A 14726-nucleotide genomic window follows, 5' to 3' on the forward strand; every position below is an offset into this window, starting at 1 on the left:
GAAGAGCAGTGGGGGGCGTTCAAAAAGGAAATGGGGAGGGTACAGGCTCAACATGTTCCTTCTAGGGTGATAGGAAGGAGTAACAAGCCCAGAGAACCATGGATGGCCAGAGATATTCAGGATATGATGAGAAGGAAAAGAGAGGCTTTTAGCAGGCACAAGCGGATCAAATCAGCGGAGGCATTAGTGGAGTACAGAACGTGCAGGGTGGAGCTTAAGAAAGCAATTAGGAGAGCAAAGAGGGGATCTGAGAAAGCTCTGGCTGGTAAAAGTAGGGAAAATCCCAAGATATTCTATAAGTATATCAATGGGAAGAGGATAAGCAGGGAGAGAGTAGGGCCCATTAGGGACCAAGGGAGCAATCTATGGGTGGAGCCAGAGGACATTGGTAGAGTGTTGAACGAATACTTCTCATCTGTCTTCACCCAAGAGAATGAGGATGAAGGTAGCGAACGCGGAGAGAGAGACTGTGAGGTTCTTGAGCAAATTGACATAGGGAATGACAAGGTATTGGAGGTGTTGGCAGGCTTAAAAGTGGACAAGTTTCCAGGTCCAGATGATTTATGTCCCAGACTGCTGAGGAGGCAAGGGAAGAGATCGCAGGGGCTCTGACCCAAATTTTTAATTCCTCTCTGGCCACGGGGGAGGTTCTGTTCTAATGTGGTTCTGCTATTTAAGAAGGGTTGTAGAGATAAGCCAGGGAACTACAGACCAGTGAGTCTCGCGTCAGTGGTAGGGAAACTATTGGAGAAAATTCTGAAGGAGAGTATCTATCTCCACTTGGAGGGGCAGGGTTTGAACAGGGATAGTCAGCATGGCTTTGTCAGAGGGAGGTCATGCCGAACAAATTTGATTGAATTTTTTGAGGAGGTGACCAGGTGTTTAGATGAGGGTAGTGCAGTTGATGTAGTTTATATGGATTTCAGCAAAGCCTTTGACAAGATCCCACATGGGAGACTTATAAAGAAGGCAAATGCACATGGGATACAGGGTAATTTGATAAGGTTGATTCAAAATTGGCTTGGTTGTAGGAGACAGAGGGTGATGACAGAAGGCATGCCACAGGGATCTGTGCTGGGTCCCCTCTTATTCATCATTTTTATAAACGACACGGATGACTATTTGGGGGGTAGGATTAGTAAGTTTGCAGATGACACAAAGATTGGCCGGGTGGTTAACAGTGAGGTTGAGTGTCTTGGGCTGCAGGAAGATATAGACGGAATGGTCAAATGGGTAGATCAGTGGCAGATGGAATTTAACCCTGAAAAGTGTGAGGTGATACACTTTGGAAGGAGTAATTTGACAAGGAAGTATTCAATGAATGGTCCGCCACTAGGAAGTTCTGAGGAACAAAGGGACCTTGGCGTGTGTATCCATAGATCTGTGAAGGCGGAGGGGCATGTTAGAGAGGTGATTAAAATGGCATATGGGACACTTGCCTTTATCAATCAAGGCATAGATTACAAAAGTAGGGAGGTCATGTTGGAGTTGTATAGAACCTTGGTGAGGCCACAGCTGGAGTACTGTGTGCAGTTCTGGTCGCCACATTATAGGAAGGATGTGATTGCACTGGAGGGGGTGCAGAGGAGATTCACCAGGATGTTGCCTGGGATGAAACATTTAAGTTATGAAGAGAGGTTGGATGGACTTGGGTTGTTTTTGTTGGAGCAGAGAAGACCGAGGGGTGACTTGTGTGAGGTGTACAAGATTATGAGGGGCATGGACAGGGTGGATAGGGAGCAGTTATTCCCTTTAGTTGAATAACATGTCAGGCATTCCACGTTGTGCAAACGAATTTGAAAACAAATTGAAATTTGCTGAATAGAATCAAAAACTAAACATGAAAACTTTCAGGTTGGCCTAAAAACCCAAATATCGTCCTTCAGGGAAGGGGACCTGCTACAACTGGTCTGGTCTACATGTGACTCCGTCCCACACAACATGATTGACTCTTAATTGCCTCTGAACGGGCCAAGTCAACAATCACTCCAAAGTCCAATAATAAGAGGAAAATCAGATGGATCAGGACAATCCTGGCATTGTGTCAGAATAAGATTAAGGTGATCTCAGCCCAGTGAAATCTGTAAAGTCTCTCTTACCAAGGTCTGAGGACAAGTACCCAAGTGAGGAGAGCTGCCCCACAGACTGGTCAAGTAGCAGTGATACTCACTGAATTGTATCAATCTGGAAACATCCCAGACTCCTCCATCACCATCCCTGGGTATGTCCCATCCCACTGGCAGGTGGGGAAGTCTCAATATTGACTCCGTGGAGTCTCATGGCCTCAGGTCAAACAAGTTCAAGGAAAACGACCTCTCCCCTCCCAACTGATGAATGAGTGCTTCACCATGATAATCATCACTAGGGAAGTAGACTAAGGACAGATCCCAAAACAGGGAATCCATGAGGTGCAGTGAACCATCAGCAACAGCAGGATTGTATTCCACCACAATCTCACAGCCCAGCACAGCCCTCATTCCATGATTATCATCAAACCAGTAGACAGACATGTCAGGAGCATCATTTGGCATAGTTTAGTATCCAGATTTAAACCAAGTGAATGGATTAGAGGGCTACATGCAGGCTAAAGACCAAGAGTAGCTGGAAATAAACAGAGCTAAACATAGCCGCAACCAACAGTACAGGGCAAAGCTCTGTCATCCTGTAATGTCTTATCGAGAGTTGTGGACAACCAGTCAAGTAACAGGAAAACGCGGCTCCATGGAAACCTTCATTTTCAACCATGTTGGAGCCCGGCACACGAGTGCAAGACACAATGTTAAAGTACCTTCAGCTAAAAATAGTGAGTGGATGATCAAACCCGGCCTCCTCCTGAGATGCTGGGAGAACTCCCCCCGCCACGGGTCACTCAAATCCTCCCCACTGTCGAGAAGGCTCAAGTCAGGAGTGTGATGGAACACTCACCACTCACATGGATGGGAACATCTACAACACTGAAGAGTCCAGACAGGATCAGGAACACAGCTGGCCCCCTAATCAAAGCCACTACCATTAGGCTCAATACCCACTCCCTCCACCACCAGCACACTATCCAGAGACTATACATCACAAGAATCTTCCTTCACACTGGATATTCAGTCCTGAACATTAGTGTGGATATTATGCGATGCAATTTGTATAAATTCTGCTCCTTCACTCACCATCTCCTCACTTGGTTTTCAATCCCTACAGCAAGTGAAGCAGCTGTGGAAGAGGAAGAGGAGAGAATGGGCAGAGTGGGTGGGCTCTCTGATTGACGCCTCTCACAGCCAATCAAGGATTGAAACACATTGCAATCTCGCCCACTATATACATGTCAATCACATAGGGCAGCCAATCAGGGATGAAGGGTGAGACTTTTCAGCGACCCTGCACCTCCCGGTTCTGCGCAGGCGCTTTGAAGATGCTCTCTCATCCGCTCAGAACTACATTACCTACAGTGCATGGGGCCCGGGTGCCTATCCATTGAGAGTGGCACTATGGAATCGGTCATGGTTGGGTGTGGGGATGAGAGAGGGAGAACTGGCCACGGTGCCTGATTGGGCTTGTAGTTCTGATGCGCGCAGTGGCAGTTGACGCCCAGTGTTTGGGAGTTCGAATCTGAGAAAGCGCGAGACAGAGCGACTGTCAAGTGGGCGGGGCTGAAATTTGAGGTGCGCACCTGTAAATCCCAGCCCCTGGCGGTAGGAACCAGGATCACAGCCATTTGACCCCCTCTACCCCATCTCCCCTCCTTCACCCCCCCATCGACACTCTTTCATCCCCCATACCCCCTCTTTCACACCCACCCCCCTCCCTCACTTCCCCTCCTTCACCCCCCATCCCTCCTCTTTCTTCAGAGCTACGTAGCTTTGAAGAAGGGTCACACGGACTCGAAACATCAACTCTGTTTCTCTCTCCACAGATGCTGTCAGACCTGCTGAGTTTTTCCAGCATTTTCCTTTTTTGTTTCAGATTTCCAGCATCTGCAGTATTTTGCTTTTATCTTAGGTCCTCAGAGAACCTCTGTGAATCTGACATCAGGTCATCAGATGGTTTTGGATTGGGGCAGCATGAGGATGAGAAATAGGTGAGGGCAGACGATAGACCCTTGGTCGGACTCCAGAGCGATGTGGGTGGGAAGATTAACCATTGCAGGAGATTCTCTGTTTACAACTGAAGAGGCAAAAGTGGGCCAAGTGATAACAGTCCTACTCGCTGGACACAAGCCCTGGTAGAAAGCAGATGGGCCGAATGGTCTGTTTCTGTGCTTTTAAAACTAGAATTTTAAAAAACTGCTTGAAATACTCAGCAGGTCAGGCAGCATGTCATAAAGAGATTAAAGTCTATAATGTTATTGGAAATTATTTTTTAAAATAATGTTTAGTGGTGTCTGTATCTATGTGTGTGTCTCAATTGAATTAAAGCCAGCTGGTCTAGAGGCTTTGATGTATAGAAAGAAGTAGGTTAGAAATGGTAATTATATAAACATGGGGAAGTTTAGAAACATAGGTGTCAAGGGGGCAATTTGCATTTTTAAATAAACCATTCAAAAGAATTGGTGAAATCTTGCACCTATCCAAAGATGCCAAGCAATCTGTTTTTTTTTTTGCTTACTAATAAAATTGGTGGAATCAAATGATGTTATTGTTAGAAGAGGTAAAATTAAAAGCCTAGTGATACAATGGAAAATTTACACTCAGAGAGAAGGATATGTATAAAGGAGAAAGTGTATTGTGTGTGCATTTTAAAATCCATTAAATGTGAGAAGCCTCCAGCCTGTAAACTTCAAGTCTGTCTGCAAGGACCCAGAGCTGAAAGAAACTCTTTTTGAATGCGACTGTCCAGGTTGTGCTCTGCCAGGTGTCTCTTTAAATCTATGAGATTTACTGTTGCCTTAATGGGGGCGTAACTGAGAGTCATATTAATTAGGGGATTTTTGTAGTTATTATAGTAATAATTTTATAGATGTATGTGTTTACAATCTTTCTTGTATTAATAAATGTTTAATTTAATTTTATAAAAGCCCTCTTGAGACTCAGTGGTCTTATTACTACTGAATTCAAAGCCTGCATCTCAAAACATACAAATTGCGAAAAATGGGTTATGACAGCTGTTTCAAGTTTCCTCTGGGATTTGAACAACTCAGCCGTTACCATTGGCTGTGTCATAATACAGCATCAGTGGAGAGAAACAGAGTTCACATTCCAGCTCGAGATGGCATTTCATCAGAAATTAGCTTGGACTTTGGGTGGTTCTTCCTTTTGCCAGAGAGCACGGTTGCTGCACTCGGGCCTTGTCTAGCAACACAATCCCCTGACCCCTGTTTTCACCAGCGCTGCCCTATCTCGTTCTCACTAGCACAGGCCCACCTCCTGCATGGTCCCATGGTGTAACTGTCCCTTTTTTTTTTCGCAGAGTTCGTCACTCTGCAATCAATCAAAGCTACACTCACAGTGTTGCTCTCTGAGCACAGACTTACTCTCAAATTACTCCTCGAGTCAGACTCACTCACTGAGTAACAGAGTCACTCGCAAAGCATTGGCTCAATCTCGTCTCCCACTCTCTTCTCTGTTGCTCTTTCCTGTGCCCCTTTCTCTCCCATGCCCATCTGTCTCCTGTGTTCCACTTTCCTGTGCCCCTGTCTCCTCTGACCCCTCTCTATCTCTCTTGTGCCCCCACTCACCTCTGCCCCCCATTCTCCTCTGCTCCCCTTTCTCCTCTGCCCCCCCCCTTCTGCCTTTCCCTCTCTCCCGGGCCCCCTATCTCCAATGCCCCCCTTTCTCCAGTGCCCACGCTCTCCCATGCCCCATCTTTCCCATGCCCACCTCTCCTGTGCCTCCTCTCTCCTGTGCCCTCTTTCTCCCGTGCCCTCTTTATCCCATGCCCCCATCTCCCCCATTCACCCTCTCCCATGCCTCCTCTCTCCTGTGCCCCCATCTCTCCCGCGCCCTCCCCTTTCTCCTGCACCCCCTTTCTCCTGTGCCTGTGCTGATCCTACCACTGCACATCATCGCTGCCTTGCACGCTGTGGGTCTTCATCTTCTGATTTGTTGTCAAACACATCTGAGGCTACACATCCCACACTGATGTGGTCAGTTTAAAAACCTCCGAGGATGAAGAATGTTATTCCCACACTAGAAATCTCTGTCAAACATTTACCGGGGGAACTGAGACAGCAGCTGCAATAAGTGAGGTTTTATTCAGATGGGATAATGACAAGTTTAAATCCCCACCTGATCTGCTGCTCAAAGTCGCCTCCGTTTCACCGGTCAGTTTCCCAAACTTCAGGAAACTCATGTTGTTCCAGAAATATTTGGATTGGCTGTGAGAGACGTCAATCAGAGAGCCCCACCCACTCTGCCCATTCCCTCCTCTTCCTGTTCCACAGCTGCTTCACTTCTGTAGGGACTCAAAACCAACTCAGGACGTGGTGAGTGAACGAACACAATTTATAATAATTACATCACATAATATCCACACTAATCTTCAGGCAGCCTGACTATCCTGTGGGGAATCAGCTGTGGAAATGCCCCTTATGCTGTGTGAGAACATCCAGCTGAGAGAGCTGTTTACTCGGTGCTTTGTGCTGAACTGTTTGCCTGGAGCTGTGTGTTGGATATTGAGTGTGTTTATTGGAAGCATTTCCCTTCTGATTTACAGGCTGACTTTTGTTGATGGCTCATTACTGAATATGAGAAGGTGAGGTGTAATTATCTGGGAGGTGCAGAGTGCCTGAGGATTCTTACTGATTTCCTATTGTTGAGTTGTGTGTGTGTGTGTTGGGAGCTGGTTATTATCCTGTGGACTGTGAATGGTCAGTTCTGTCTGTGTGTTGGGATCTGGATGTTTCCTGTCTTTTCAAATCACTCCAAGATCTCTCACCGCCCTATCTCAGTAACCCACTCAGAAAATAAATAAAAAGACTTGCATTTATATGGAGACTTTCATGACCACCAGATGTCTCAAAGCTCTTTATAGCCAATGAAATACTTTTGAAGTGTGGTCACTGTTATAATGTAGGAAATGTGGCAACCATTGTGTGCACAGCAAGCTCCCACAAACAGCAATGTGATAATTTATTTTATTAATGTTGATTGAGGGATTAATGTTGGTGAGGACACCAGAGATAACTCCCCTGTTCTTAATAGTGCCATGGGATCTTTTAGACCCACCTTAGAGAGAGCAGAAGGGGCCTCGTTTGAGATATCATCTGAAAGACGGCACCTCTGACAGTGCAGCACTGCCACACTCCTTTTGTGACGTACTAGTCTGTGATTCTGTATGATTCTATGAAGGGTTCTCCATTACCATCCTTGCCTCTCACTGTCATTTCCCTATGTTGGTCAGGAATAGGGACACTGTGCACGGGAAGAGCTGCAAGCTCCACTCACAGGAGAGACCAGTGACGTCCTGACTCAGCTCATCTGCTGTTGAAACCCTCATCGATACCTTTGTAGACTCTAGACTCAACTATTCCAATGCTCTCCTGGCTGCTCTCACATCTTGCACTGTAAACTTGAGCTCCTCCAAAAGTCTGCTGCCCATGTCCTAACTGACACCAAGACCCATTCCCCAATCACCCACGGGCTTACTGATCTACATTGGCTTCTGATCAAGCAACACCTCGAATTTAAAATTCACATCCTCATTTTCAAATCCCTCCATGGCCTTACCCCTCCTTATCTCTGTCATCTCCTCACAACGCTCCAGGATTGCTGCACTGCTCCAATTCCAAACTGTTGAGCAACCCGAATCTTAATTGCTTCACCATTGATGGTCAGGCCTTCAGCTGCCTGGGACCTTAGCCCCGGAATTCCTTCCCAGAGCATCTCCATCTCTCTACCTCTCTTTTCTCCTGCAAAGCACTCCTTAAAATCTACCCCTTGAACCTCGTTTTTGGTCATCTGTACCTTTTGTGCCTCTGTGTCAAATTTTGTTAATGATCTTGCAAAGATTCACCTGTAGACCAGACCAGGCAGTTGTAACTGGTTCCCTTCCCTGAAGGACACTTTTTGGATTTTGAGGACAACCTGAAAGTTTTCATGTTCTTATTTGATTCTATTCCACAAATTCCAAAATTTATTAAATTCAGTTTCACAACATGGAGTAGTTGAGGTGGATAGCACAGGTGTCTTTCAGGGGAAACTAGGTAAGCACATGAGGGAGAAAGGAGAAGAAGGATATATTGATAGGGTGAGATGAAGAACGGGTGAGAGGGGGCTCGTGTAAAGCAAAAACACCAGCATAGACCAATTGGACTGAATGGCCTCTGCACCATAATTCTATGTATGTAACTTTCCGTGGTTGGAATTGAACTCTCAATCTCTGGGTTGTTAATCCAGCACCATAGCAATTCAGCTGCCATACCTAGATACACATTTATTGAAATGTTTTTTAATGCCTTTAAAGATTTTACCTGAAGGCCTCGGCCTTTCCTAAAAGCCTGGGCTTGGATTTGATAGTCTTGTCTAGTGCTGTGGCTGATAGCTAAATTTGGGATGTGCACTCTGAGCGAGTGCGGTGTATCTAATTTCCCAAGATAAACCAGAACCCTTCAATCAGCTACACTGAAGCAATATTTTCCTTAGCTTCTAGCACTTGCTGTCCAGTGTGTTTTCCTCAAGTAATTTTGGAAGGCAAGGGGAGAAATTTTAAAATCTTCATTCAATTAACATTACTCCTGAGTGTTTTTTATGTTAAACACATACTCTAAGTGTAAAACTGGTCTTCACCAGCATGACACGAGCTCATAGTGAATTGATAGCCTGTTTTATACCCCGCCCGACTGTCTTTTCCATTGTCTCATGGTGCCGAGGAAGATGGGGTCTGGGGTGAGGAAAGAAAGTAGCCACATTGTCTGCTCCAGGTCACTATCCAGTGTCCCTGCTGGAAACAGAGGGTGTGTGACACTCAAGTGAGGAAAAAGAAAGGACTTGCAACTGATCCCCCACACAGGGGAATAGCAGACTGGCACTCACTGTGGAACAGTCTCTAACTGAGGAGTCAGTCCCTTCAGCAAAGGAGGAGAGGGAGTTGGAGGAAATCATGTTTCCTTTTCATGTTTTTTGCAGAAGGATTGCACCGTACTACACCAGAGAATACAGAGAGGATAGACACCGTAGATAGATCCTGACCATTACCCAAGGAACAACTACACAACTGTGGGAAGACATCCAGTCCCTTCATAGCATTGCTCAACACAGAGATGGTTGGGCAGTGAAACCACCATCTTGAAATCGGTTGGGTCAGGGGAGCTTTGACATATCATCAGATCTGAAACTGGTCAGTGGTGTGGAACCTTTCATCAGAATCAACCTTTCCGAAGGTTCGGCTGTGGGTGATCGGTCAGGATGAGGCTGGGAAGACTGTGAGTGGGCTCCATGTGTGGTGAGAGCTTCAATCATTCATCGAGCCTCATGAACCACTGACTCATTCCTACAGGTGAGAGGCTGTTCAAGTGTGAGGTGTGAGGAGGACTCCACAGGCTCATAAGATCTCCTAACACATAAGGTGCATCTGTTGAACAGCTATATGGAAAAGAAACCATTCAAATGTGAGGTGTGTGACCGAGCCTTCACACAGTTCTCGACACTCGTGAGACACCAACGGATCCACACTGGGGAGAAGCCTTTCAAGTGTGAAGTGTGCGAGAAATCATTGTCTAACGCATGGCACCTCCGCGCACACCAACGCACTCACACTGGGGAAAAGCCATTCATGTGTGACGTGTGCAACAAATCATTCTCACAGTCATCAACCTTCCGCGTACACCAACGGATTCACACTGGTGAGAAACCATTCACATGCGAGGTGTGTGAGAAATCATTCCCCTGGTCATGGACTCTCCTCAAACATCAGTGCATCCACACAGGGGAGAAACCATTCACATGTGAGGTGTGCAACAAATCCTTCTCGCGGTCATCGAACCTCCATGCACACCAACGCATTCACACAGGGGAAAAGCCGTTCAGATGTGAGGTGTGTCAGAAATCATTCACAGAGTCATCAAACCTCCACGTGCATCTACGCATTCATACAGGGGAGAAACCGTTCACATGCAAGGATTGTGACAAAGCCTTCACACAGTTATCAAGCCTCCTGGTCCATCAGAGAATCCACACGGGGGAGAAACCCTTCAAATGTGAAATTTGTGATAAAGCTTTTACAACATCTACGAAGCTTCTGATGCACCAGACTATTCACACTGGGGAGAAACCCTTCCGGTGTGAGGTTTGTGAGATGTCATTTATTGAATCCTCTGAACTCCTGACGCACCAGAGGATTCACACAGGGGAGAAACCATTCAAGTGTGATGTGTGTAACAAATCATTCTCACAGTCATCGAATCTCCACACACACCAGCGCATTCACACAGGGGAGAAGCCATTCACGTGCAAGGTTTGCGACAAATCATTCTCATACTCATCGACCCTCTGCAAACACCAGGGCATTCACACAGGAGAGAAGCCATTCACATGTGAGGTGTGCGACAAATCATTCTCTCAGTTATCAAGCTTCCGTGCACACCAACGCATTCACACAGGGGAGCGACCGTTCACATGCGAGGTGTGCAAGAAATCATTTTCGCACTTAGTGAACCTCCGCGTACACCAACGCATTCATACAGGGGAGAAACCATTCATGTGCGAGATTTGTGACAAAGCCTTCACACAATTATCGAGCCTCACGAGACATCAGACAATCCACACAGGGGAGAAACCCTTCAAGTGCGAGGTTTGCGATAAAGCTTTCGCAACATCCACGAGGCTTTTGATGCACCAGAGGATTCACACAGGGGAGAAACCCTTCAGGTGTGAGGTGTGTAATAAGGGCTTTGCACGATCATCGGAGCTGGTGAGACACCAATGTGTTCACACAGGAAAGAAGCTGTTCACATGCGAGGTTTGTGAAAAAACCTTCACACAGTTATCGAGCCTTATGCAACATCAGATAATCCACACGGGAGTAACCATTCAAGTGTGAGGTTTACGATAAAGCTTTTGTGCATCTTCACCATCACGGGACAGCAGAGGATTCATACGTGGGAGAAACTCTTCAGGTGCAATGTTTGTGACAAGGTTTTCACACACTTAGCATATTTCCTGGTCCATCAACACACTCACATAGGGGAGAAACCCTATCAGTGTGAGTTCTGTAATAAAGCCTTCACACAGTAGTCGACCCTCCTGGAACATCAGTGAACCCACATGGGAGACAAATCCTTCCAGTGTGACGTGTGACAGGATTGTTTCACCTAATCCTCTTTCGCCATGCACCAACGTCTCCACATGGACTTCGAGCCAGGTCACTTGCTTCCATTACAGTGAGAGTTGTCTGTGTGGTTTACCCTCAACTCCTCACACAGGGGAGCTGTTGTTCCAAAGCACTGTCTGTCTCAGCAGTGTCTGTCTCGAAACTCTCCCACCATCAGTCCAATCATTTCAAGAAAGTCACTTTAAACTTTAATCAGATCGCCAAACATCACCAGAAGAAGACATCACTGTTTATAGAAGCTCCTATACAAACTCACCATCCTTTCAGTGCAGTGTCAGGTACAAGTCACTCACTGGTTCTCAGTCTGGCCAAGAAGGCAAACAGATACTCAGTGGTTAGAAAGGCTTCAGCTTCTGATCTACCAGCACAAGCACCCAGGGCAGGGGCCATTCCTGGGGCAGGAATTCAACTAGCCTCAGCATCTTTGGTCTATGGAGGGGGAGAATCCCGTTCCTTCTTCAGTGACCCCAGCTGAGAAGTCAGGGGGAGGGCAGGATGTGTCTCTCTGTGACAGTCTCCATTGTCTTGCAGCATTCACTGTCTGGGTCTACACATGCTGAATGGCCACTTGAACAGAGCACTAGAGGCCAATCAATGTCCATAGTCTGTACTCCAGGTCAGTACCTTGAGGAGGGAATGTGAGAGGACAACAGCTTGTATTTATAGAGCACTTTAATATAGTCAAACATCCCAAGGTGTTTCATAGAGACGTAATCAGAGAAAAATTAACACCAAGACAAAGAAGGAGATGTTAGGAGGGGATGACCAAAAATATGGTTGAACAGTTGGGATTTAAGAAGGGTTCTAAAGGAGGGAAGAGAGACAAAGATGCAGAGAAATTTAAGGAGGGAATTCTAAAGATTTCTTCACACCCAAGGTGCAACTGTTACAAGCTCTGTGAACACAAAGGGCAGCTACATGGAAGTGAAACCCTTAAAGTGTGAGATTTGTGTTAAAGCTTTCGTGGTGTCTTCAGATAATACAATTTCCTGTTGAATGCCTCGATTGAACATACCTCCACCACACTCTCAGGCATTGCATTCCAGATCCTAACTACTTGCTGTATGAAAAGTTTTTCCTCCTGTTTCCATTGCTTCTTTGCCAATTAACATAAATCTGTTGCCCTCTGGTTCTCGATCGTTCCAATGGGAAGTTTCTCCCTATCTATTCTATCCAGACCCCACATGGTTTTGAATACCTCTATGAAATCTCGTCTCAACCTTCTGTTCTCCAAGGAGAACAGTCCCAACTTCTCCAATATAGCTGCATAACTGAACTTCCTCATCCCTGGAACAAATCTTGTGAATTTTTTCTGCACTCTCTCTAATGCCTTCACATCCTTTCCAAAGTGTGATGCCCAGAACTGGACACAATACTCAAGCTGAACCAGTGTTTTATAGAGGTTTAACATAACTTCCTTGCTTTTTTACTCTATGCCCCTATTGATGAAGCCCAGGATGCCATATGCTTTATTAACCACACTCTCAACCTCTCCTACCACCTTCAGTGACTTTGCACATATACCCCCAGGTTTCTCTGCTCCTTTATTTTATATTGTTTCTTCCCACCAAAATACATCACTTCACGCTTCTCTACATTAAATTTCATCTGTCACATGTCCGCCCATTCCATCAACCTGTCGATGTCCTTTTGAAGTTCCTCACTATCCTCCTCACAGTTCACAATACTTCCAAGTTTCATATTGTGTGCAAATTTTGATTTTGTGCCCTGTACACCAAGGTCTTGGTCATTAATATATATCAGGAAGACCTCTCAAGCATCAACCTTCCTCCAGGCCCAGAAACATCCATCAACCACATCTCTACCTCTCTTCCGTTCGAAGAAGAGTCATATTGGATTTGAGACATTAACTCTGTTTCTCTCTCCACAGATGCTTCCAGTGTCAATGTATAGATAATCACACTGCATGGCAATCAGCTTGTTAAAGACAATTGCTAGTTAAACAGGTGATGGGCATTGATTATCCCATCTAAATAGAATAAAAAGATACAGCTGGAACATTTTGTGTGGAAGCTACTTGGAAGTCAGTAGTATTGAGGAGTTGTCTTGAAAATAAACCATCTTGAACCAAAAGACCAGCTTGGATTAATTCTTCCATCACAATCTCTTATTGTGAGTAACATGGTAGCAGAGGATGAACTTTAAGCTTTGCTGATCAATTGCTGTACATGAAGATTTTTGCCTCAATCCTCTAAGGGAAAAGAAGTGTACTGTTGCTGACAATTTAAGTTACAGAATGGCAGAAGGACGGTACAAAATTGCAAGCTTTGACTATCTAATTTTTTCTGAACCTTATCAGCAATGGAAGGCTGAAGTTGAAATGTGGACCAGGGTTACTTCCATACCCAGGATGAAGCAAGATATGGCTTTGGCATTATCATTACCAGCCAAAAGTAAGATAAGGAGTAAAGTATTTTCAGAGTGGAAAGTGGATGATTTGGATCATGAAGAGGGATTGAACCTTCTGTAACAATTTTTGGATAAGTTTTACAAAAAGGATGAGTTATTGGAAGCGTAAGAAGCTTGAATGATCTTTGATAAGTTTAGGAAATCAGATGATCAGTCCATGGAAGAATATATCATCGATTTTGATAAATGATACAGGAGACTACAGAGATTTTAACTTGAAATTCCGGAATCTGTATTGGCATTTAAATTACTGGATTGTGCTCGCATTTCCCACGTTGATAGTCTTTTAGTACTAACAGAAGTTCAGTTCCGGGGGAAAGAATCTCTTCTAGATCAAATGGCTGCTGCCCTAAAAAAAAATTTCTGGGGAAACAGTTGTCCCCTACCCATTTCTTAGCAAATGCGAACAACCATGCTGTGAAACAAAGGATTGAGGATTCAATGGTGACTGAATTTTGAGGTCGACCAAATATTAGACAAAGATGGGGCTAATGACAAGAGGTCTGAAAATGGTCATAACCCTAGCCAATTTGAGAGTAGAGACAAGAAGTGTGTCTGGGATGGTGACCGTAGGTATTTAAACCCAAAAAATGCAGGGGGAATGGTCAATCGGTATTTTTGGTCTGATTCCCAGTATCATTACGCAATGAACTGCCCACAGGGAAGGAATCGTGTTTTTGAAGTGACCCATGAAACAGATTCATCTGAAACTGAAAATGATGATGGTGACTGCCATGATGGAATTGTATTGATCACTGAGAGTTTGAATCCGGTGATGAGTATTTTGATGGTAGATTCCTTCAACTGTGCAGTTCTGGACAGTGGTTGCCCTTCTACGGTGTGTGGCATGCACTGGCTTGACTGCTATCTGGAATCTCTCGATGAGGCAGACCAGCGGAAGGTCAAAGAGTATGAAAGCTCTACCTGCTTCAGGTTCACAGATGACAATACATTAACATCCTCCAAACGGGCGGTCCTCCCTTGTAAGATAGGGATCAATCTGTTTATCAGTACTGATATGATTTCTAGCGAGATACTGC

The 14726-nt window shown here is 45.3% G+C and overlaps 2 protein-coding genes and 1 pseudogene across 3 annotated transcripts in view; 2 read left to right on the forward strand and 1 right to left on the reverse strand.

The window, feature by feature from the left end:
• LOC144695217 (uncharacterized) overlaps positions 1-2181 on the reverse strand; it is a 34755-nt pseudogene extending 32574 nt beyond the window's left edge. The window contains exon 1 of the transcript XR_013579904.1: positions 2100-2181. The product of XR_013579904.1 is annotated as an uncharacterized LOC144695217 (transcript). The remainder of the gene's footprint in view (positions 1-2099) is intronic.
• LOC144695207 (uncharacterized) overlaps positions 1-14726 on the forward strand; it is a 469933-nt gene that overhangs the window by 9987 nt on the left and 445220 nt on the right. The gene's annotated exons all lie outside the window — the stretch shown is intronic.
• LOC144695161 (uncharacterized) overlaps positions 8924-14726 on the forward strand; it is a 31471-nt gene continuing 25668 nt past the window's right edge. Inside the window, 2 exon segments of the mRNA XM_078566054.1 lie at positions 8924-10949; positions 10951-11048. Of these exon segments, the coding sequence (XP_078422180.1) occupies positions 9514-10949; positions 10951-11048 (1534 nt within the window). The 5' untranslated portion in view covers positions 8924-9513.

Source organism: Cetorhinus maximus, chromosome 21 (genome assembly GCF_964194155.1).
Source record: "Cetorhinus maximus chromosome 21, sCetMax3.hap1.1, whole genome shotgun sequence".
Lineage (NCBI taxonomy): Eukaryota > Metazoa > Chordata > Chondrichthyes > Lamniformes > Cetorhinidae > Cetorhinus > Cetorhinus maximus.